The following is a 23,551-nucleotide window of genomic DNA, read 5'->3' on the forward strand; positions in this document are numbered from 1 at the left end:
ATGTGTCTGGTTTTTCAGACCTATATTTTTTTTGTTTATTCAATTGTATGAGACCATAGGGATTCAAATATTATGCCACCCTGGTTACTTACCTAAGGTCCTATGGCCCTGATTTATCAAACTGGTTTTGCCTTTATTTTGGAGTAAACTGTGACGTTTCTGTCGTTTTTCTGGTGAGACACATTTTTCAATAGTCGGTGACAGGCCAAAGTTATTTTTTTGCTCCTGCTAAGTCAACTTTAGAAATCCAGCAGTTTGTGGGCGTCCTGAGGAGTACGTTAGTTTTTGGCCTTATTTATGTCTTAAAAATGTGTCTCAACTGCTCTCCACTCCTGACCTGCCATAGCTGTGGCAGGTGAAAATAAGTCAGAACGTTCTTGGTCCACATCTGTATCCTGTCATCTGTAATGAAATGCAAATATGGGCCCAGATGTATCTCCTGCAAAAATCTGTCTAACAAAGTGGAATAATTTGGCGCATCTAGTGTTTCTACGCTTTTTTCTGACATGCTTGAAACAGAGTGGAGCCTAGTAGAAAGTGGGGGGCCCTTCATACGAAAGGGGATGGGCCTAAGACGCATCATTTTGCAGCAAAATTTTGTTGCAACTCTGGCATAAAACATAAAAATCCTTGTCAAAGTAAGATAACCAATGGTTAGTATAGTCAGAGACAAGTGTCTATCCCTGCCCCAGATGTAGCCTCCAGCCTGAGCCCCTGTGATACATCCGGTGCAGGTCTAGACAGTCTGTCTAAGCTTATTCCATCTACAGGATTAGTAAATGTGGCCCATAGCCTGCATATTCTGCTGAGGGATTGTCTGACATAATAGTATACAAAACTGCATGTGGGTTGCACCCAAGGGTCAAAACCAGCATTTATATAAAACAATAATTAACATCCCACACAAGACATGTTTGATAGGCTTTGTCATACTTTTCTGTTCACTTGCAACATTGAAACTTATTAAAGACAGCTTTAAAGGGGTTATCCCATGACTAATGTAAAAATCACATCATATAGTACATGACCATCTCTTTCTAACAAAGCTAGAACCAGCCCTGTACCTCACATGGGTCCAGAGATCTCCCCATTCATTGCTCTGCTAGATTTATATCAAGCTGACAGCTCAAAGGGAGTGTCTTTTCTGCTGCAGCTAAGGGGGCGTGTCCATGCTCTCCCTATCACAGCTCAGGGGGCGTGTCCATGATCTTCCTATCACAGCTCAGGAGCTAGATGAAGGATTAAAATTGAGCATGTGCGGCCATCTCAGTGAGCAGGTCAAATAAATAAGAAAAGAAACAGCAGGTGGCGCTATATAGATACTTTTTATAGAATAACTCAATGTCTATGGTAAATTTTTAATTACCTGCAATTAAAAAAGTTTTCAGATACAGGTTCTGCTTTGAAAACTGTAGAATATTTTTCATGGGACAATCTATTTAAGCAAGTTTATTAATGTCCAGAGACTATGTGATAGTAGAGACCCAGTATCCAAGCTTACAGGTTCACATTGTCATATCAGTTACTGTGTTACATTAGGCTACTTTTACACTAGCGTTTTTACTGGATCCGGCAGGGTGCAGCAAAAACGCTTCCGTTACTGATAATACAACCATCTGCATCCGTTATGAACGGATCCGTTTGTGTAATCTTTAAAATAGCCAAGACAGATCTGTCATGAACTTCACTGAAAGTCAAAGGAGGACGGATCCGTTTTCTATTGTGGCAGAGAAAACAGATCCATCTCTACTGACTTGCATTGGGGGTCATGCCGGATCTGTTTTGCTCCGCATCCTAGGATGGAAAGCAAACTACAACATGTTGCGGTATGGGATCGCAACTAAACGGAACAGAATGCATTTTGGAGCATACTGTTCCGTTCAGTTCAGTTTTGTCCCTATTGACAATGAATGGGAAGAAAACTGAAGCATTTTTTTCCTGTATAGAGCCCCTATGACGGATCTCAATAACGGAAAACTAAAACGCTAGTGTGAAAGTAGCCTTAGTCATCCCCTATTGTGGTTGATGTGATTGTTACAGCGTTGTTTGGGTTGCTGCTAGGAGATCCCAGTGAGGCGCTTGTGGGCAGTAACGGCGGTGTGTACAGCTTCTGTTGTCTGTATACAGGAGTACAACTGTCAGCAAATACATTGCTAGACATGTTTAACCACTAACATAGGAGCTGACATAGTGGCATAGTGTAACTAGACTCCAGCTCTGTTTCTTCTTTTTCTTCTTTTTTTTCCAGTTCCATTTTTGGGAATGGATCCCAGCAGAGGAAAAATGAATACCTTCCCTTTAAAGGGGTTGTCTGGGATCAAAATTATTTTAAAAAAAAAAACAGTTAAATCACTATTACTAGCTGTTTGAAGGCCCCCCCAGATGTTTTTTTATGTATTTTTACACTTCAGTATGGCTCCTACAGTCTGCCACTAATTGTTTACCTCTATGTTTTTGTGTGCGGTAACTTCCTGCCGCACTGCCTTGTGGGTCTCAGTGCAGCATCGCGTTGCCTCAAGTGTCTGTCTGCTCCTCCGTGCATCCGCCCCCCTAATTCAAATGCCGCCTCCTGGCGCCCTATTTGCCTGCATTGTACACTAAGTAGCATAGTGCTCTGCCTCCTTCATTGCTAAGAATGCGCCCTGCCCGGTGACGTCACCGGACCAGAGGGGCGTGGCTTAGCGTGGTGTGGTGCCGCCTAGTTAACGCCCCTCCATGCACTCTGAATAATTACTGAGGCAGACAGTGGCATCAACAGGTTCCTTGCGAAGCGGAAGAAGAGGCTTTGCTGTGCAGAAAGGGACCCGGTACGTCACTGACTGTGAGAAAAATGGCACTTCCGGCTGAACATTTGTGAATTGAAAAAGGGGGATCAGAAATGTCTGATAAGGGAAGGACAGGCATGAATGTAATATTTAGGGGACCATTGTACACATACACCAATGTCCCCAATCCCAGACAAACCCTTTAAGAATGTCTTTGAATACAGCCATTAAAAAGTTCTTTCCCGCTGTTATGTATTCAGAAGCACGAGGACTTGATCCTTTGTGTGTCTCTGGAGCTTATTTGCTGTTCTATTTGGCCTGGCTCCAACATTAAGCCTGCAGGTTATGACAAAGACATGACTCATGTGTTTTACATTTATCTTCTCATGCATTCGCAGCAATGATTACAAGGAACCGGAAAAGTATAGATAAGATGACTAATGCCTCGCCCAACTACAGTATTCACCAAAGCCATTAACAAGCTCTAGTTTTTATTATTTTCTCTAAAGCTTTGTTCACACTGTTTCCCCTACATCAGACAAATACATCTGTCAAAAAAATAAAAAAGTATCCGTAGATATCGTGTGCTGTAGATGTATGTTCTTCAGCATATGTACATTCCGGACGCCATCTGCTCTCAAACTTCTACTTCTTTCCACTTATGAGTTTCAGTACCATGTGAGTAATAATAATCTGCCTAGGGTGGTGAAGGCATTACTCATCAGCTGATACTTTATGTACAGCGCCAGACTGGGAACATAAAGTGGCCCAGGAAAGAAAACCTAAATGTGGCCACATGTTGTAGGTGGGTCCAAATTGACAGAAGGCAGGACAACAGAAATAGGCAGGACCTGCAGCGAGATCGAGTTAATTCTTTGATTATTTGTGCAAATAGTAAACCGTTCCATACATTTCTTGGCTAACCAGATTATTCATAGATCTGTGTATAACTTTATTGTAAGAAAATGAGTGCAGCCGGTAGTGAAGCCGGTTGTGATGTTGCAACAGGAGATTGTCCATCTAGCCCGGAGCAGATAATCCATAACGTTGTTGAATATGTAAATTCACATTTAGATTTGGATCATGATGTGGCTGCATGGATAAGTGAGTTGCAGGCAGAAGCCAAGAGAGAATGTGTAGATGTATGGACGCCACTTGGCACAGTCAGGAGACATCTAACTTATCTTGATGTGCTTAAAAATACTGCCGGTAAAACCCAACACCTCTTAAAGATGTTGCCATCAATTTTGTATGCATTATTAGAGGTCAGCATTTTCTCAGAGAGTAGACATATGCATATAACGAAAATGCAAGCATATGTATCCCATATGGAAGAAAGATTAGAATCTGCAAAGGCATCGATCGAGGACTTGATCACAGCCATGCTGCCTATCACAAATTAAAAAGTGAGGCAGAGGAGCTGCACATCCGTTATAGCAGTCTGCAGCAAACAAATGAACTAAGCCAATACAGTAGTGCAGAACCAAATACCGCCCCAGAAGAACCGAATACCACAATGCTGCACAAACAACCACCTCAGCATAGCCAAATACCACAGTGCTGCACAAAATATCACCTCAGCATAACCAAATACCCAGTGGCGAGTTACAATAGGGGCGTTCGGGTCGGCAGCCCCAGGCCCAGCACCGACCCGAATGCCCACATACTGCGGTGGGGCACTTGAGCGCATAGTTTCCTGCCCCGCCGCCCATCACTGCCATAGGCTTCAGGCCTAGTAGGCCTGAGGCCTATGCGGTAGTGAAATCCCGATGCAGGCGGGTGTGGTGACATCATTGCGCTCCTGCGCCGGGACGCAGCACTGTGACGTGTGCGCGCCTGCCTCATCCCGCCTTCCTCTGCGAGCAAGCGCCTGGCCCTGGACATGGGTGAGTATTTAGCTTTAAAAATAAAATAAAAATGTCATTTTTTTATTATGTGCCTACTTTGGGGGACATGTGGAGTGGGGACACACAGGAGGACATATTAGTGAAGAGACATCGAATACATTGGGGAGGAAATACTGGGGGAAAATTATTACTATGTGGCGGCTGTGTGGGGCCAAATTATTATGGGAGGGACTACTGTGGGGGCAAATTACAACTATGTGGGGGAAACTACTGTGTGGGGACAGTGTGGGGGAAATTACTATACGGGGCAGTATGGGAGAAATTAGTATGTGGGGGCAGTGCGGGGAAATTGCTATATGGGGCAGTGTGGGAGAAAATACTATGTAGGGACACTGTGGGAAATTAATATGTGGGGGCAGTGTTGTGGAAACTACTGTGTGGGGGAAACTGCAGTGTGGGGGAAATTACTGTGTGGGGGCAGTGTGGGTGAAATTACTGTGTTGGAGAAGTGTGGGGGCAAATTACTATGTGGGGTCAATGTGGGGGACAGTACTATATGGGGCAGTGTGGGGGAAATTACTATGTGGGGGCAGTGTGGTGGAATTACTGTGTGGGGGGAAACTACTGTGTTGGGGCAGTGTGGGGGAAATTACTGTGTGGGGGAAACTACTGTGTTGGGGCAGTGTGTGGGAAATTACTATGTGTGCGCAAATTACTATATGGGGCAGTGTGGAGGAAATTACAATATGGGAGCAGTTTGGGGTAAATTACTGTGTGGGGCAAACTACTATATGGGGCAGTTTGGGGGAAATTACTGTGGGGGGGAATTACTATATGGGACTTTGCTATTGGGGAGGCACTGTAGGGGCAATTATATTATTTTTGGGTACACTATACAGGGATTATTGCCTGGAGCACAATATAGGGTGTTATTATTACTGGGGGCACTCTAGGGGACATATAACTGCTGTGGACACTATAGGGACATTAGCAAACTGGTGTAAAGTAGAACTGGCTTAGTTGCCCATAGCAGACAATCAGGTTCCACCATTTATTTTTGACAGCTCTTTTGGAAATCCAGTTCTACTTTACACCAGTTTGATAAATGACCACAATTATGTCTACTAGGGTCACTATTTTTTCAGCAGTATAGTACCTGGGGCATAGGGGAGCACAACGGGCACAGTATTGGGAGTGGCAGCAGATAGACACTGTCGGTACACCAGGAAGGGGAGGTTGATGGAAAAATTTTGAAACCTAACATGTCTGTGTTACAAACTCTGTAGAGACGAGATGTGGCTGAAAGAATTTGCCATGGTGGTCTGGGTCAAATGGAGGAGAAGAGGAAAGAGAAGGTCTACATGACAGGAGATGTCACTGGATGTAAGTGATATGTGGTGCTGTATTCTCCACCATGTCTTTTTTTTTAATTATAAATATATGTATTTTTCAGTTTAGGACCCAATTTGGGGTAATTTGGGGTAATTTTTTTAGTCTAAAGATGTCATATGGCCTAGGAAGAGACTGTGGTGCTCACGAAGCACTGCAGCCTCTTCATACATAAAAAACTAAACTAAAATGGAGGGGGGGGGGCCCAAGTTGGGTAGACAGCCCCGGGCCTATAATGCACTTAATCCGCCCCTGCAAATACCACAGTGCTGCACAAAATACCACCTCAGCAGAACCAAAAATCACAGTGCAGCACAAACTAGTGCCTCAGCAAAACCAAAACCCACAGTGCAGCACAAAATACCATCCCAGCAGAACCAAATACCACAGTGCAGTACAAAATACCACCCCAGCAGAACCAAAAACCACAGTGCAGCACAAAATACCACCCCAGCATAACCAAAACCCACAGTGCAGCACAAAATACCACCCCAGCAGAACCAAATACCACAGTGCAGCACAAAATACCACCCCAGCAGAACCAAAAACCACAGTGCAGCCCAAAATACCACCTCAGCAGAACCAAAAATCACAGTGCAGCACAAACTAGTGCCTCAGCAAAACCACAGTGCAGCACAAAATACCACCCCAGCAGAACCAAAAACCACAGTGCAGCACAAAATACCACCCCAGCAGAACCAAATACCACAGTGCAGTACAAAATACCACCCCAGCAGAACCAAATACCACAGTGCAGCACAAAATACCACCCCAGCATAACAAAAAACCACAGTGCAGCACAAAATACCGCCCCAGCAGAACCAAATACCACAGTGCAGCACAAAATACCACCCCAGCAGAACCAAATACCACAGTGCAGCACAAAATACCACCCCAGCAGAACCAAAAACCACAGTGCAGCCCAAAATACCACCCCAGCATAACCAAAAACCACAGTGCAGCACAAAATACCACCCCAGCAGAACCAAATACCACAGTGCAGCACAAAATACCACCCCAGCAAAACACTTGTATAGGGACAACCCATCGTATTGAAATGAATGGGACAGCTTAGGTGTAATTGCACTTGCTCACTGCTGCGGATGTGATGGCGAGCAGTTAAACAATGAAGAGGAGGCAGCGTTGGCATGGTACCAGCCTTCTCTTCAAACAACTGATCGTCAGGGTGCCGGGTATTGGACCCCCACTGATCTGATATTGATGACCTCTCCCGAGGATAGGTCATCAATAAAAATAACTGGGACAACCCCTTTAAGGGAGGTTTCCTACGTGGACACTAGGTCATAAGGTGCCATTGAAATAAATCTGCTCCGCATGCTGTAATAAGGCATTTCAAAAACAGGGTTGAATTGTAAAGTAGCTGAAGACCTACTGGTAAGGGTTTTTTGTTGTCTGGGTGGAGTATTCTTTTCTAGAGGCAGTAATGATTAGAATTTAATAATGGCATTTTCAATAAACACTGATCATAACATAGTAATATAGTTTATAAGGCTGAAAAAAGAAATCTGTCCATCCAGTTCAGCCTGTTATCCTGCAAGTTGAAGCCAAAAAAACTTTCAGGTAGAAGCCAATTTTCTTTATTTTAGGCTTGTGCTGGAACATTCACTGCAGATGTGAGCCTAGTCTAATCCTTATGGCTCGTGCACACGACCGTTGCCTGTTTTGCAGTCTGCATATGAAGATCCGCAAGACACGGAACAGATACCAGCCATGTGCAGGGCCATCTTTAATATTGATTGGACTCTGGGCAAGAGGGAGAACACAAGTGCCACTGCCGCATGAGACATTAGTATACATTTTGATCAAAAGGCATAAGCCAACTCACCACGCCAAGGTTGACTCTATGAGTGGGTCCTACTCTAAAATTGGTGTGGTGCTGCACGGCAACCACCAACGCTGTGACGCCAATCCGGCAGGCGGAGGGACCCAGTGTCAAACAGCACCCCTGCTGCCTGACTATGCCATACCTAGCACTGGGCCCCACCAACCCGCCAGAAACACAGCACAGTGGCCCCCGTGCATAAAATAAAATAAATTGAACAAAAGTCCCAAGTATCAATAGGACAAAGATAAAATGTAAAGAAATCACTTAATGACGTATAGTATATTCCAGATCAATAGAATAAAAATCAATAATACAATAAAAAAAATATATATAAGTATGCTCTGTCTACAGGATAAACTCAATACATCTGAGACTTTAAACCCCCCTGGCCAGGATCGCACATAGTATAGCGAAGATTGATCGCAGCCCACTTCTCACAGGCTTCTGATCAATCCTTTTATTTAAATTGTGGCTCAACGCGTTTCGTATATTTTTTTTTTATATATATATAACCCCCTTTTTTTATATATATCTAACCCCCTTCCTCAGGAGAAATGTGTACATACAAAGAGTATAAAACAAACATATAGGACATACCTATTTATAGTAAATTTGATTCAAAATTAGATTCATAAAAATAATGGCGCGTACGAACATCTATATATATATATATATTTTATATATATATAATATATATACAGTATATTATTTTTAAGACGTACAGGGAGTGGCGCTTCATTCTTGCACCGTTTTGGCTTTTTTAGATAGACAGATACTATACATCTGGTGAAGTCCCTAATTACTACACCACCGTTATTTGTCTATATTCATTATCCTCTACGATCAGGTGTTTGATTTCACCAACACTCTACTAAAGCTGTCTTCCCTCTATATTCCGCACACTGCGTACAATGATACCTCTCTCTTTTTTTCTCTTCTTAACTATTTGACGGATTAGATCCCACCACTGCTGGCGCCCATGGTTCTTAATCTTTCAGGGGATTTGTCAACCCTGGAGATTTGATTAACCTCCTTCTTTTTTTTCTTTTCTTTTATCTCTCAACTGCTCCCACAAATATGCCAAGAAGCGGCCAGACAAAAAAACGCTGCATGCCCATTTTAGCACCCCAATACTACTACCGTACTCTGCTCAAATAATAGTTACCATTATATTTATGTTTTTATTACATTTTCAGTTCCTTATATAGCACCAGAAAATTCATCATTCCCAGTCCCCAGTAGGGTCAATTTCAAAGGAAGTCAATTAACGTATAGCCCCAGACCGGTCAGAGGACCCATGCTGGTCGCTGTCCACCACCAAAAGCATCTACAATGGACATGTGAACATTAGTATTGAACCATGGAGCAATGGCAGAAGATGGCCTGGTCTGATGAATCATGTTTTCAGAGAATCTGTCACCACAATCTTGGACTATTATCTGCTGTCAGTTCTTGTTCCTCTGTCCATGGCATCTAGGATTGCTCAAAACAACATTTCATTGTATTGTACATTGTATTGTACAGTGACAATAAAGGCATCTTATCTTATCTTGTAATCCTGCAGATATGGAATCTAGCAATATTTTTATTTTTCTACTGCCACCTGTTCCTCCATTGTCAGCATTTTAAGTTGTGCTGAAATGCATTGCCAGGACTACTGTTCATGTGCACAAGAGTCCTCTCCATTATGTTGGCACAGCATAGCGGTCCAGACTGTATAATCCAACTCCACTGCCACCCTCTATTACGCTCACCTCGTTTGAAGTACACTCTGTTCGCATCTACTCTATTACTCCTCTGCCAATCCCTTCACTGGCTCCCCATTACCCAGTGAATTTACTTCAAAGTACTAACAAATACATACAAGGCCGTCCATAACCTGTCCCCTCCCTACATCTCTGAGCTACTTTCCCGATACATCCCCACACGCAATCTCTGATCCTCACAAGACCTCCTTTTCTCCTCTCCTCTTATCACCTCTTCCCACAATCGCTTCCAAGATTTCTCCCGTGCATCCCCCATATTGTGGAATTGCTACCCCAACATCAGACTCTCACCGACAGTGGAATCCTTCAAAAGAAACCTGAAAACCCACCTCTTCAGAGAAGCCTACAACCAGTGACCCTGCTGCCTCTATACCACCATGACCAGCTTCACGTCACCTACTGTGTCCTTCTCCCATACCATGTAGATTGTAAGCCCTCACGGGCAGGGCCCTCTCTCCTTCTGTACCAGTTTGTAACTCATCTTGTTTATGCTTAGTACAATTATCTGTATTATGTATGTATAACCCTTTCCATATGTATGGAATGAATGGCGCTTTAATAAATAATAATAATAATTCAGCATAGCTTTAAGTGATGACGACATAAGAATGGGGGGCAATGGGAAAATATAAAATGTACGGTAGATCTAAACTCCTTGTGTGCAATACTACTTATGTATTACTACAGATCAAAATCCAGAATCGTGGTGACACATTCCTTTTAAGTTATGTGAAAAGCTAGGTGCATGAGCGGCGCTTTTCTGTGGATGAGATAGCCACAGGATGCACTGTTGGAAGAAGGCATGCCAGTGGAGGGAGTGTGATGCTCTGGGTAATAGTCTGCTGGAAAACCTTGGGTCCTGGCATTCATGTGAATATTACTTTGACATATACCACCTGCCTGAAACCAAGATGGCCAGAAGTCATGATGGTGGTCTGAAACAGATGGAGAATAATTCTGGGGAAGATGTCACCTGTAGGTCACTAAATGGAAATGTTTATTCTGCCACAGACTGTGTCTGATCAGTGCTGTAGTCACTTGCATGGTCACTAGCTGATGATGGGTGGTAGCATTCGGTTTTGTGAAACAACTCCCAGCATACCTTTAAACTGTGTAGGCCATATTGGGAGCTGTAGTTTCACACTGTACAAACTTATATGTAAAGGGCTTTGCCGAGTAAGCAAATGGTTTCTGCACTGACCATTTTAAGCTGGTGATGTACATATCCAATGCAATTGGTTCTTGTGCTACATTTATGTACTGAGGTTAATTCTAGTGCCTTACTTATAGTATGAGCTTCTGGTGCTGCATTTACCTTATGAGCATGGTCTGGCAGTGTCTATGTAACTTGCTGGGTGGGAGTGGGGGTTGGAAAAGTAAGACAATAATATGAATCTTTATTTGTAAAAATGGAATCCCATTTATTATGTACTTTATCTAAGAACAGGAATCCACAGTACACAGCCACCGGCCGCTTCATGACGCTTTCTCTGTAACTGTTTTAAGAAGTGTGGGGAAAAAACAAGCTACACCAGATGGTACTTGATGTTCAGTAACCTGCACTATATCCCCTGGCCAGGGTGTGTCATGTTAGGAAATACAATGCACTCCACACTACATACACAGACAGGTTTTCTGGTCCACCAGTCTTCCCTTTTGTGTTTTTATATGATGATCCCACGGTACCTTCACACGAGCATTATTCTTTTCCTGCATTGAGTTCCGTCCTAGGGGCTCTATACTGCAAAAGAACTGATCAGTTTTATCCTAATGCATTCTGAATGGAGAGCAATCCGCTCAGGATGCATCAGGATGTCTTCAGTTCAGTCTTTTTGACTGATCAGGACGGAGATAATACCGCAGCATGCTGCGGTTTTATCTCCATTCAAAATTCCAGAACACTTGCTGGAATACCGGATCCAACATTTTTTTCTATTGAAAAGCATTAATGCCGGATCTGGCCCTGAGTGTTCAGGCAAAACGGATCCAGCATTGCGGTCTGTGCATGCTCAGACCCCCAAAAATGTGAAAAATAAATAAATGCCGGATCCGTTTTTCCGGATGACAACGGAGAGACGGATCCGGCATTTCAATGCATTTGTCAGACGGATCAGGATTTTGATGGATCTGGCAGGAAGTACTGTGGTAAGGTGTACAGTGCTGGAAGGCGTGTTGTCCCTTTCGGGTACCTCAGATGGGTGAGACAGAGAAAATCCAGAGAGTGGCAGTGGTCTCAGCAAAAGCATAGTTTGCTGAGACAGTTTTGTAAACATTTTCTGGGCTGGATTTTAATTGGACTGGCAGTTAGGCTTGGTAGAGGGAGCTGCCAGTCCACACCCTTCCGACATGGGTATTCCCTTTTACCTGAGGTGATCGCAGGTGAGGCCTGCTCTAATCAGGCTGCGATAAAGCATCTCCTAGTGTGTTATCCGAGACCAGAGACCTGAATAGGTTTAGAGTGGTCTCAGCCAGGGAGGCTGAGGGGCCACGAGGCTAAGTGATAGACTGGACTTTGGGGGACGCAGTGATGCCTGGGAAAGTAGGGTCACTAGGTCAGAGTCGGGAGGACTGCTACACCCCTACCCCCAAAGGTACTGGACTTGATACTACCTGAGGCGGGAAAAGCCGCATGTTGGTTAACAGGGTGTGAACGGCGCTTTAGCTGAGGCAAGGAAATTATTTATGTTTAGTGAGAGCCTAGACGGGCAGGTGCTCATTTGTATTGTTTTGTGTGTGCTAGTGTTAAAATAAATACACTGTTTGGACACAAATCTGTTGTCTGGCAAGGTATCTGTGAGAATGACCCTGGAACAGAGCAAATCCCCCACAGTAGCCTTACTATATAGTATTATGGTATTTGTTAATATGGATTAATGAGTAGTATGAGCCACAGCTCACTAGTGATGGACGGACTTGGAGATGGTTATTATGTAGCAGCAAAATGTTCCACATCAAAGGATAAACAGGACACAAACAGAGACAGAACAGGGCAAGAAACAGATAATGGTTGGAGAAGAGACCTTGAAAACCCCCACAGAAAAAGAAATCTGCACGAGGTAAAAGAGGGACAAAATATCAGTTGAAAAGCCAAGAAATTAAAAGGGGATTTATAAAGGGCACGTGTACTGACTGGCCACTAGACTAGAGTTCTTAACAAAGAATTGAAATTTTCTCATCCAATAAGTTAAATCATTATTAGACTTATTTAGATGCACATAGATATATACGGAGGTAGAAGAGAAATCCACAGCACATCCAAGTAGTAAAAAGTAAAAAAGCGACTTTATTCACCAGACACGCGTCGTTTCGATCCGCTCAATGGGATCTTTCTCAAGCAGTGACAAAAGTGGGCAGTGCATAGTGCATATTTATGCGGTTTAAACATCATTAAGCAATCAGCAAATCAAGTACAATCATCACATTTAGTACAATGAAAACAGTAATAAAAATAATATTATAATTTATATTTGAACAGTCAAAACCTGTAACTCATTTGGGTGTGTCAAAATGGCATTATTCCTTCTTATACAATACAGCATAAACATAAAAAATATAACATAATAAGTTGATTGCAATAATAGTGAACACAGGTGTAGGTCTTTTTAATAACCTAATAATCTAAAGTGCACAGGTGTACCTTCAGTGGGAGATGATATGGATCACAGGATCGTGTGATGGAGTCAAGGCACATGGATCTCGGCGTGTCAAACGATGCAGTGCGCATGTCAGAGGACCTTTCCAAATAGTCCGGTCACATGATCGCGTGTAAGACGGTCACATAGTCTCGCTTAGCTTCAGGAGCGGGAAGCCCGTTTTCAGTAACAGTCGGCTCCTTCTAGAGAAGGCAGAGATGGTTTATGACCACTCATGCCTCTCTGGTCGCTCCATGTGTATAGTCTGTGCAGTTCAGGAAGTTCTATGGAAGCACATTACACACTTGCCTTCTATAGGCGCATTATAACGTTACCAGGATGTAGTGGAGACTTAGGGCCGGCTTCAGCACCCGGCATACCTGGGCAAGTGCTGGGGCCCACTGCGTAGTAGCGTGCCAAGCGGGAACGGGCAGCCATGGGTGCCAGCTCTCAGGGGGGTGCCAGGCCGGCTGCTATGAGCACTTCCATCAATACAGGTGGAAGCGCTCATTGCTGGAGCGCTGGGAGCTGCAGTCCTTTTATTGACTAACCACAGCTCATCTCCCTGTGCTCCTTCTCTCCCCCAGGCCCGGCAGTGATGTCATGACGTGTGACTCACTGCTACCCAGTGGCCCCCATACAGTATAATGAGCCCCAGTGTCCCCTGCTCTTTCAGTATAATGATGACCAATGGCCCCCCATGAAGTTTATACTGACAGCAGTTTATAATGACCGCAGTGGCTCCCCATACAGTATAATGCCCCTCAGTGTCCCTCCATTTAGTATAATGACCCCCCCCCCAGTGACCCCTATACAGTATAATGATCCTCCAGTGACCCCTCCATACAGTATGACCCCCCGTGGCCCTGGGGGCATTATACTCTGTGATGGGGCCACTGAGGTCATTATACTGAATGGGGGGCCACTGGGGAGTCATTAAACAGTGTTGTGGCCACGGGGGGGTTGGGGTTATCATGTGTGGGGGGACAGTGGGGAGTCATTATACTGGGGAGGGGGGGGCACTGGTAAGTGATTATACTATATGAGGGGCACTGTAGGTAATTATATTGTATGGGGGCACTGGGGTATTATTATACTGTACACACAATCCCTGTACAGACAATAAAAATAAAATAATCCCAGACAATCTCTTGTAATTAAGAGTAATGTTAACCCTGAGGTTTTAAATTAAATCCTTTAATAATCCAAGTCTGGTGCTGAACCTAAGAACATTTGATATATTTTGCCAGACAACGTATGACTTTAATTATACATGTGAAATGAAAGGACTGATTGATGAGTGCTGGCGCTCACAGACAGCAGAGGACGGCCCTGCCCTACAGGAATGTCCTCAGCCATAAATCCTCCCCAGCTGCAGCGCGGACAAGCGAGCCTCTGTGTGCTCTCCGCGTGATCCTGGAGGCTCACCGGCATCTAGCCAATCAGAGACGAGCAATGCCAAGGGCGCCGTCCTTAGCAGCCAATCAGCGATAACTGTCCACGCACTCGCCGCCTGATAGAGTGCTTTGTGTGTGGTGCAGCGCCGACAATCCTGTCAGGGCTGACTTTCCCGCCTGACATCAGCGACCCGCGTGTTTTCTCATAGTAAACGCAGCTGCCGTGTGCGTTATCTGACAGCCAGTAATAAAGCGATTGCACGATAAGCCGCTGTTTCCTGTACTTCCTCATTCTGAATGTTCCTCTTTTAAACGTTCTATAAAATAGGGAAAGTAGGAAACAAGGAGCTGAATGGGCAGGGCGGGGCTCAGCGCTATCAGCGGGTCTTGTGACCAGAATATTACAGGAAGCTGGACGGAGCACTGCAGTTTTATATCAGTTTTCAGGAAATAATAAGTTGTTTTATGTGATCCAGCATCATGTACATTAGTGTTACATGGGACCTGTCACCAGGTTTGTGTGGCCCTGAGGGTGGCATGAAGTAGTCCCAGCAGCAGTGACTGCACCTGGCCTTTTTGTGGTTGTTAAAGGGATATTCCCATCATGGCCAGGATATGCCATCAGTGTCAGGCGCCGGTCCCACCTTTGGGACCTGCTCATTTCTCAAAAATCGGGCCCCCAAAGGTAAGAAGAGCACACAACGCATGTGCAGCCTCCATCCTTTCACCACTGTGGGAGTTCAGACATTTTTTGGAATGGAGAGGTAGGAGCTGGAAACAGGTGAGACCTGCAACTATGTAACGTCGACTTCAAATCCTAGTGATATGCCATCAGTGTCCGAGTTGTATTTCTGTCTCTATAGGGAAAAAAATGGATTAAAAAAAACAAAACAAACACCATTCATGTGCTGCCACAAAAATGCTGCTAGCAAAGAGCCGTGAGAAAACGCATGCAAAATGGAAGCAACAGCAATTTCCATAAGATTTTGTCAAACCTGTTTGAAAACCTGCATGTGTCATATGTGCAGCATGTAAATGAGATTTAGTAAAATGTCACCCACTTTGTTAAAACTGGAAATTTTGTCTGCAATCAATGCCCACTGCAGGTAAGGCTACTTTCACACTAGCGTTCGATCGGATCCGTTCTGAACGGATCCGATCATAATAATGCAGACGGAGGCTCCGTTCAGAACGGATCCGTCTGCATTATTTTAGCATATAACCCTGGGTTCACACCTGAGCGTTTTACAGCGCGTTCAAACGCGCTGTAAAACGCTCAAGACATGAAATCCAATGCTTCCTTATGGGAAGGGTTCACACCTGGGCGTTTTACAGCGCGTTCAAACGCGCTGTAAAACGCCCGACGCTCAAACAAGTGCTTGAGCATTTTTTGGGGCGTTTGTCGCGCGTTTTGGCCCATAGACTTCAATGGGAACGCGCAACGCTTGATTTTAGCGCGTTTTTGACACATAAAACGCGCGTTCGAACGCGCGTCTTGGATTTTGCAACATGCTGGAAAAGGCACAACACCAGGTGCAAAGCACAGTTTTGGAGAGAAGCCAGCATGGAGGAGTCCGGCTGTGACACAGAGACCCTCATCAGGCTGGTGCAAGCCAAACGCTGCCTGTATGATACGCAGGATGGCAACTACAAAAATAGGAGGAGCAGGCAGCAGGCCTGGGAGGATATTGCCAAAAGCATCTGGCCAGATTGGAGAAGTTTCACCAAGACAGTGAAACAGGGAAAAGGTATTTCCATGTGTGTTGTAAAGTGAAAGTAAACTCCTTGTGTGCAGTGGTGTCCCAACTATATGTCATAGCCCTGGCCAGCTCTACCTGCAGCCCTCCAGCTGTTGTCAAACGCCACCTCCACAAATGCTGGCCTGTATTTTCCTTGCTGGAGCCTGTGCAGGCATGCATGGACTTGGGTTTTTTAGCAACAGCTAGAGGGACGCAGCATCACCATCCCTGTTCTTGTATATGGGCACTCAGTGGCCTTAGTTTATAAAGAATAATGTGCACATTACATGTTGTAATAGTGTCCCCTCGCCCCTTTATTTTTTAGTACTGTCCTGGTTCACCCTCCCCCACATTCTGGTACAATGCAATGGGCCAGTATGATCAATTTGCAGTGGTTCCACTATCTTGTGCCAGACTGCGCTCTTTCAATCCGCAAATGTAGTGGCATTTTGAAATGTAGGCCTAAGTTTGGTTTGAGGGATTTGAATCCTAAGTTGTTATTGATATTGTGTATTTTTTAGAATGAGACTGTTTGTGGGCTATGGGTGGCAAGGCATATGTTAGGTGTTTGGGTTTGTAACGTGCCAGTATTGGGCACCTTGATGGGATCCGTTATTTCACCCTCCTTGGCTTATATTCTACTGGCCGAGTATTGGCCACTTAAATGGGACACATAATTTCGCCCATATTTCTAAACCCTTGTTAATGGGCGACTATTGATGGCCACTATAGGGGCATCCTCAAGGGGCACTATATAGGAAAAATAAAAAACAAATGCACAAAAGATCGTTTCCAAATTTTTCATTTAGCCCTAGTCATAATCAAACAAATTAGAAAATCAAATAATATGTAAACACACTTTTCTGACAAAAAATATAAATGAACAGAAACTTAGATGGCTTCCAACTGCCATGGTAACGCCCCATGTGGGCTCACAAAATATGTGTTGAAGTGGTCCCGGACAGCTGCACCGTGCCGGGTCCCACGCCCACCGCTCTGATTCCGACTCTCCAACGAATGGCTGAGGGAATCTTCGAAATTAAACCCATCCCGTACACGGACAAAATTGTGCAGAGCACACGCTGCCTTCACGGCCGAGATAGCGGTCTCCAATTTTAAATAAATGGGCGAATGGAGAAAGCGCCATTTGTTCGCTAAAATCCCAAAGGCGCACTCCACCACCCTGCGTGCCCTTGTCAGCCGGTAATTAAATACACGCCTGGCAATGGAGAGTCCCCGGCTGGAGTACGGCCTCATCAGATGCTCCCCCAGCGCAAAGGCCTCGTCCCCCACAAAAACGAAGGGCATAGCGGGAAAAGTGGTCCCAGGCAGTGTGGTGTTCCCCGGGAGGTCCAGCTCATTATTATTGAGCATTTGCCCAAAGGCCGAATGCCCGAAAACAGCGGAGTCTGAGCTGCTGCCGTAGGACCCCACATCAATGTATCGGAAGCAATAGTTTGCATCAGCCACCGCAAAAAGAACAAAAGAAAAATATTTTTTATAATTAAAAAATTGACTCCCGCTCCTTATGGGCTTCTGAACGCGGATATGCTTCCCGTCTATTGCGCCGACACAGTTTGGGAAATTGCAGGATTGGAAAAACAGATCCGCAATTTGCAGCCAGTCCTCCTTCTGTGGTTGGGCCATCACAGCAGGATGAAGGACGTCCCAAATTGCCACGCAAGTTTCACAGACGATCATGCTGGCTGTGGACTTCCCAATGAGAAACGCAAAGTGGAGACTGGCCAATGACTGTCCGGTAGCTAAATACCTGAAACAAATGTAAGAAAATAAAGAGATATTAACGGATGCTTTTTTTTTCCTTTTTCATAGTCAACACTATCAAAGGCAAATGGAAAAGCCTGAAAGACGCCTTTATCCGCCATCGCCGCAAACAAAAGGAGCAGAGGAGCGGATCCTCCCCAGGCGGACGCTCCAGTTATGTGCATGCAGCACAAATGTCTTTTTTGATATCGTGCACCGAAATGCGGAGGTGAGTCAAGGGCATACACATTGAGGAGAGGATGTGGTATGACATTACATACATTCAATTTCATATGGGGAACATACTTACCTATATTTTCCACTTCACAGCACCGATAGTAGCTGGGAACCCAGCCAGGCGCAAGCTGATGAGGAAGAGGACGAGGGCACAATGGACAGTGAGCCGGGCCCATCTATGGGGCCAACGAGTCCTCCAGCCCCCCCCCCCACTCCGACTTTCGTCAGCCCCATGCAGACTGTCCAAGCCGTACCAGAGGCAACTCGGCAGACCAGACATAAAAGGAGGAGAACGGAGAGACAGGAGGACCGCCTAATCGGCTGCCTAGATGCCCTGGCACATCCTGTGCCCAAACTTAGCAGCGACGCATATTTTCTCCTGAGTCTAGAGGAGAAAATGCTGCATGTGCCGAGACATCTGATCACCAAAGTAAGGGAGGAGGTGACTAACACCATAGACAAGTATTGCCTCCCTTACGAGCTAGCAACATCTAGCACTGCCCCACAGCATCCCCCACAGCATCCCCCACAGCAGCCACTACAGCAGCCACCACAGCAGCCACCACAGCAGCCACCACAGCAGCCACCACAATATGGCCACCAATATGGGGCACAATATTGCCCACAATATGCCCCACAATATGGCCCACTACATCCCCAACATGCACAACAACACCCTCACACATACCCAGCACACACATACACACAAAGTAACATACAACACCCTCTTGAGACATGGCAGACACAACACACATCATACCCATATCCCTCTTCAAGCACGGGCCCAAGCACCTCCACCATCACCACCACTGAAATGCCACCCGCCAATCAGTCTCGCGGAGCCAGAGAGACACGGCGGGATCCCGAGGCAGAGTTTTCGGGGCCGCAATATGAAACCCTTTGATAAACGGAGAAGAGGGAAATTCTCCGGCTCAAGGGTTTGGGAGCCAAAAAGGGCACTTATCTTGAAAATTGTTGGTCATATTTATATGTTATTTTTACTACATTGCTCCTTTGTTTGTAAAACAGTTTAAACACATTTTATTTTGAAATGTATGATGTGAATACATTCACCAAAGTTAAAAAAAATTTAAAGAACTGTTTGGACTATTTTTGGAAAGTGAGGGGTAAAACATGGCCAAATGTGGATACATGATGCATGTATGGGATATCTATGCCACACGTTGACAACATACACATCACATACCCCCCGGACAAACACTCATACGTCACAAACAGCAAGAGAAACAGGGCGAAACTCAGATCATGGCACAACACACTGCAAATGGTTTAAATGGCCACAATAATAGGCTACTTACCGCAAAGTAATGACCAGTCTTTCCACTGGTGGGATGCAGTCCCGCATGAAGGTGTCCTGACGCTGCAAATGAGGGGACAACAGCACCAGGAGCTCGTCAAAGCTGGGAAACAATAAAATGTTCATGGTTAACAATACAAAAAGCACAAAACACTTAGCTTAACCATTGAAAAAACATTGCAACCACGTATACGTACTAACCTGTGGATGGACATCCTGGTGTAGTCAAAAAACTTGTCCTCATGGGCACGGAGGTTGGCATACAGTGCCCAGAACTGGCCCCTCTCCTGTCTATTTGCAATAACAGGATGGACCCAGAAACGTCGCCTGCTGTCCCGCCTTCTCCTCAAGCGTTCCAGGTGGATAGCTGCAACAAGTGCCGCAACACGTCGCCGTCTATAACATTCCATGACTCCAAACCACACACTCTACCAACACACATGGAATTTCACACCTCCAATGCGCTAGGATTGGCCAAACTTCATATACACAGGTATATTTGCTGATTGGACAACACTGCAGTCAATCACAGAAACGCGCGTCAAACGCGCGTTTACTATTGCAAAAAACGCGCATAAAAACGCGCATAAAAACGCGCGTCTCAGAAACGCTCAGGTGTGAAACCAGGGTAAAAGCTAAGTGTGAAAATAGCCTCGTACGGATCCGTCCAGACTTTCAATGTAAAGTCAATGGGGGACGGATCCGCCTGAAGATTGAGCCATATTGTGACATCTTCAAACGGATCCGTCCCCATTGACTTACATTGTAAGTCTGGACGGATCCGCACGGCCAGGCGGACACCCGAACGCTGCAAGCAGCGTTCAGCTGTCCGTGCAGAGGCGAGCGGAGCGGAAGCTGAACGCCGCCAGACTGATGCAGTCTGAGCGGATCCGCATCCATTCAGACTGCATCAGGGCTGGACGGAGGCGTTCGGGTCCGCTCGTGAGCCCCTTCAAACGGAGCTCACGAGCGGACCAACGAACGCTAGTGTGAAAGTAGCCTAAATCTGCAGCGTATCCTCCAGATGTGAACATACCCTAACACCCCTTGCAGACGAGCATTTGTCACGCTGTGAGTCCGCAGCGCATCTCCCCGGCCTGACCTCACAGCACCGACGTCACATAGCATTATATTGATTTATGATTCCATGTAACCCTTAGGGTCCATTCACACATCAGTAGTGTGTTTTGCGGATCCGGCAATGTGCGTTCCGCATTTTGCAGAACGCATATTGCCGGCACTAATAGAATATGCCTATTCTTGTCCGCAATTGCAGACAAGAATAGGACATGTTCTATTTTTTTTAGGAACGGAAGTGCAGGTCCGCATTTCCGGATCTGGGCTGCACATCGTGCGGCCCCATAGAAATGAATGGTAATTCCGTTCCGCAAAATGCGGAACTAAATTGCGGACGTGTGAATGGGGCCTTAGGTGTTCAGGGTGTGTTCCGTGAAACTCGCACCATTTTGCAAGCACGTTCAGTCAGTTTTGTCTGTAATTGCGTTTAGTTGCTCAGTTTTTTCCACGTGAGTGCAATTCGTTTTGATGCGTTTTTCACATGCGTGATGGTGAACTGAAGGTTTACAAACCACATCTCCTAACAACCATCAATGAAAAACACATTGCATCTGCACTTGCTTGAGGATGCAATGCGTTTTTCACTGAAGCCCAATTCACTTCTATGGAGCCAGAGCTGCGTGAAATAAAAAAAACGCTCTTGTACACAGACCCATTGAAATGAATGGGTCAGGATTCGCCCGTGTGAAAGGGGCCTTACAGTTCTGGAATGTATTGGATAACACTGGCAGCATTATGTCAGTGTTAGAGCTCATGCACACGAACGTATGCTGCCCGTTGCCGTATTGCAGACCACATTTGCGGATCCGCAATACACGAGAACTGTTCTGTGTGCATTCCGCATCACGGATGCGGACCCATTCACTTCAATGAGTCTGCAAATCCGGAGATGTCAAACAGAATAATGGAACGGAAGCACTACGGAGTGCTTCTGTGGGGTTCTGTCCCATACTTCCGTTCCGCAAAAAGATAGAACTTGCACGGAAAACCGTATCCGAAAATCCATCATGCATGCGCAGATCGGAAAAGCAGATGCGGCAATTTCCAGAACATTTGCTACCGGAGCCAGCAATAATACATTTTAAGGGAAAGCGTTCAGGTGTCCGCCTGCTGAGCGGAGCGGAGGCTGAACGCCGCCAGACTGATGCAGTCTGAGCGGATCCGCATCCATTCAGACTGCATCAGGGCTGGACGGAAGCGTTCGGGTCCGCTCGTGAGCCCCTTCAAACGGAGCTCACGAGCGGACAGCAGAACGCTAGTGTGAAAGTAGCCTTAGTTGCAGCAAAAGGTGGTCCTACAAAGTATTGACTCAGGGGATCTGAATACAAATGTACGACACACTTTCCAGATTTGTATTTATAAAAAAAATTGGAAACCATGTATCATTTTCTTTTCACTTCACAGATACTTGCTGGCACCCAATGACATGTGTTTGGCTCAGTATTAGGGAGAGCTGGAGAGCAGAAGGGAGAGATAGTGTAGGGATTGAAATAGCAATATTTTAGTTTTTATACTTGTTGTAGACCCAAAAGTCCTTTTAAGGACAATTGGTTGTGGCAGCAATATATATTTTTAGTGCAACCTGCGCTAAATTGCTAAAATTAGTTAGAGACCCAAAAGTCCTTTTAAGGACTATAGTTGTACCTGGCAGCAACATATATTTTTAGCACAACCTGCGCTAAATAGCTTCCAATTGTTTGACCACTGCAGACAGCGACATTATCTGCACTACATCTCCTGTCTAACGTGTGCACAGCCTAAAAATATCTGTGACATCCAGTATACTTTTTCCCTTGACGGTGTCCACTGCGGACAGTTACATTACCTGCGCTACATCTCCTATATAACGTTTGCGTATCCGAAATATCAGTGACATTCAGTCTAATTTTTTTTCTGCTGGTGACAGCAATATTATCTGCACTACATCTCCTGTGTAATGTATGCACAGTCTAAAAATATCTGTAACATCCAGTGTACTTTTTCTGTAGATGGTGTCTGCTGCGGACAGTTACATTACCTGCGCTATACCTCCTGTTTAACGTGTGCGCATCCTAAAGATATCTGTGACATTCTGTGTACTTTAACCTGCGCTACTGTACGTGTGACATACTTGCAAGCATATATACCATTTAATATGCGCAAGGCGAGCAGTAAGGGATGGAGAAGTGGGCGTGCTGCTGATAATGCACACAGAGTCCATGGCCCTGGGCACAGTGAAAATGTGCCTGCTGCCAGAGCACAAGAAACACACTCATTTACAATACCTAGCTTCATGTCCCAGTTTGCAGGGCAGCGCAGGACACCACTCTCGAAGTCAGACCAGTGCGACCAGGTGGTCGGTTGGATTGCAGCAGATCATGCTTCCAGTCGGTTAAGCACCACCCTGTCTTCCACAAAGTCCAGTCTCAGTAGCCAAGAGTCTGGTCAACAGAATCCTCACCCTGATACTCCTTCCACCCACCATGGAGAGTCTTGGCAAACAAGGGATTCCGAGGACCTGTTTTTATCGCCATTCCCTAATTTGGGCCTCTCGCCAAGCCCGCTTGAAGAGGGATCTGAGGAGATCTGGTGCCCTGATTCCCAAACTCTGGAGCATCCACAGTCAGAAGAAGATGATGGTGGGGGACGGCAACTAGTGTTTCACAAGGTGGATGATGATGATGAGACACAGTTGCCAATAAGTCAACTGCAATTAGTGTCTCAAGAGGTTCATGATGAGGATGAGACACAGTTGTCAATAACTGAGGTTGTTGTTAGGTCAACAAGTCAGGAGA

At 45.3% G+C, this 23,551-nt stretch overlaps 1 protein-coding gene across 2 annotated transcripts; it reads left to right on the forward strand.

Moving 5' to 3' along the window:
- The first annotated feature begins 15,065 nt into the window (after positions 1–15,065).
- LOC122943918 (bromodomain-containing protein 4-like) lies at positions 15,066–19,377 on the forward strand. Of its 2 annotated transcripts, none has more exons than XR_006390910.1 (3): positions 15,066–15,423; positions 18,215–18,374; positions 18,476–19,377. XR_006390910.1 is itself a non-coding variant. In XM_044302047.1 (3 exons), exons 1-3 carry the CDS (start codon positions 16,207–16,209, stop codon positions 19,284–19,286), a joined length of 1,155 nt encoding a protein of 384 aa, XP_044157982.1. In that variant the 5' UTR covers positions 16,093–16,206; the 3' UTR covers positions 19,287–19,377. The 2 variants fall into 2 exon arrangements, 1 of the variants encoding a protein (XP_044157982.1); XM_044302047.1 differs by lacking the exon at positions 15,066–15,423 and adding an exon at positions 16,093–16,390.
- Positions 19,378–23,551: the final 4,174 nt, after the last annotated feature.

This window comes from Bufo gargarizans, chromosome 7 (assembly GCF_014858855.1).
Source record: "Bufo gargarizans isolate SCDJY-AF-19 chromosome 7, ASM1485885v1, whole genome shotgun sequence".
NCBI classification, from domain to species: domain Eukaryota; kingdom Metazoa; phylum Chordata; class Amphibia; order Anura; family Bufonidae; genus Bufo; species Bufo gargarizans.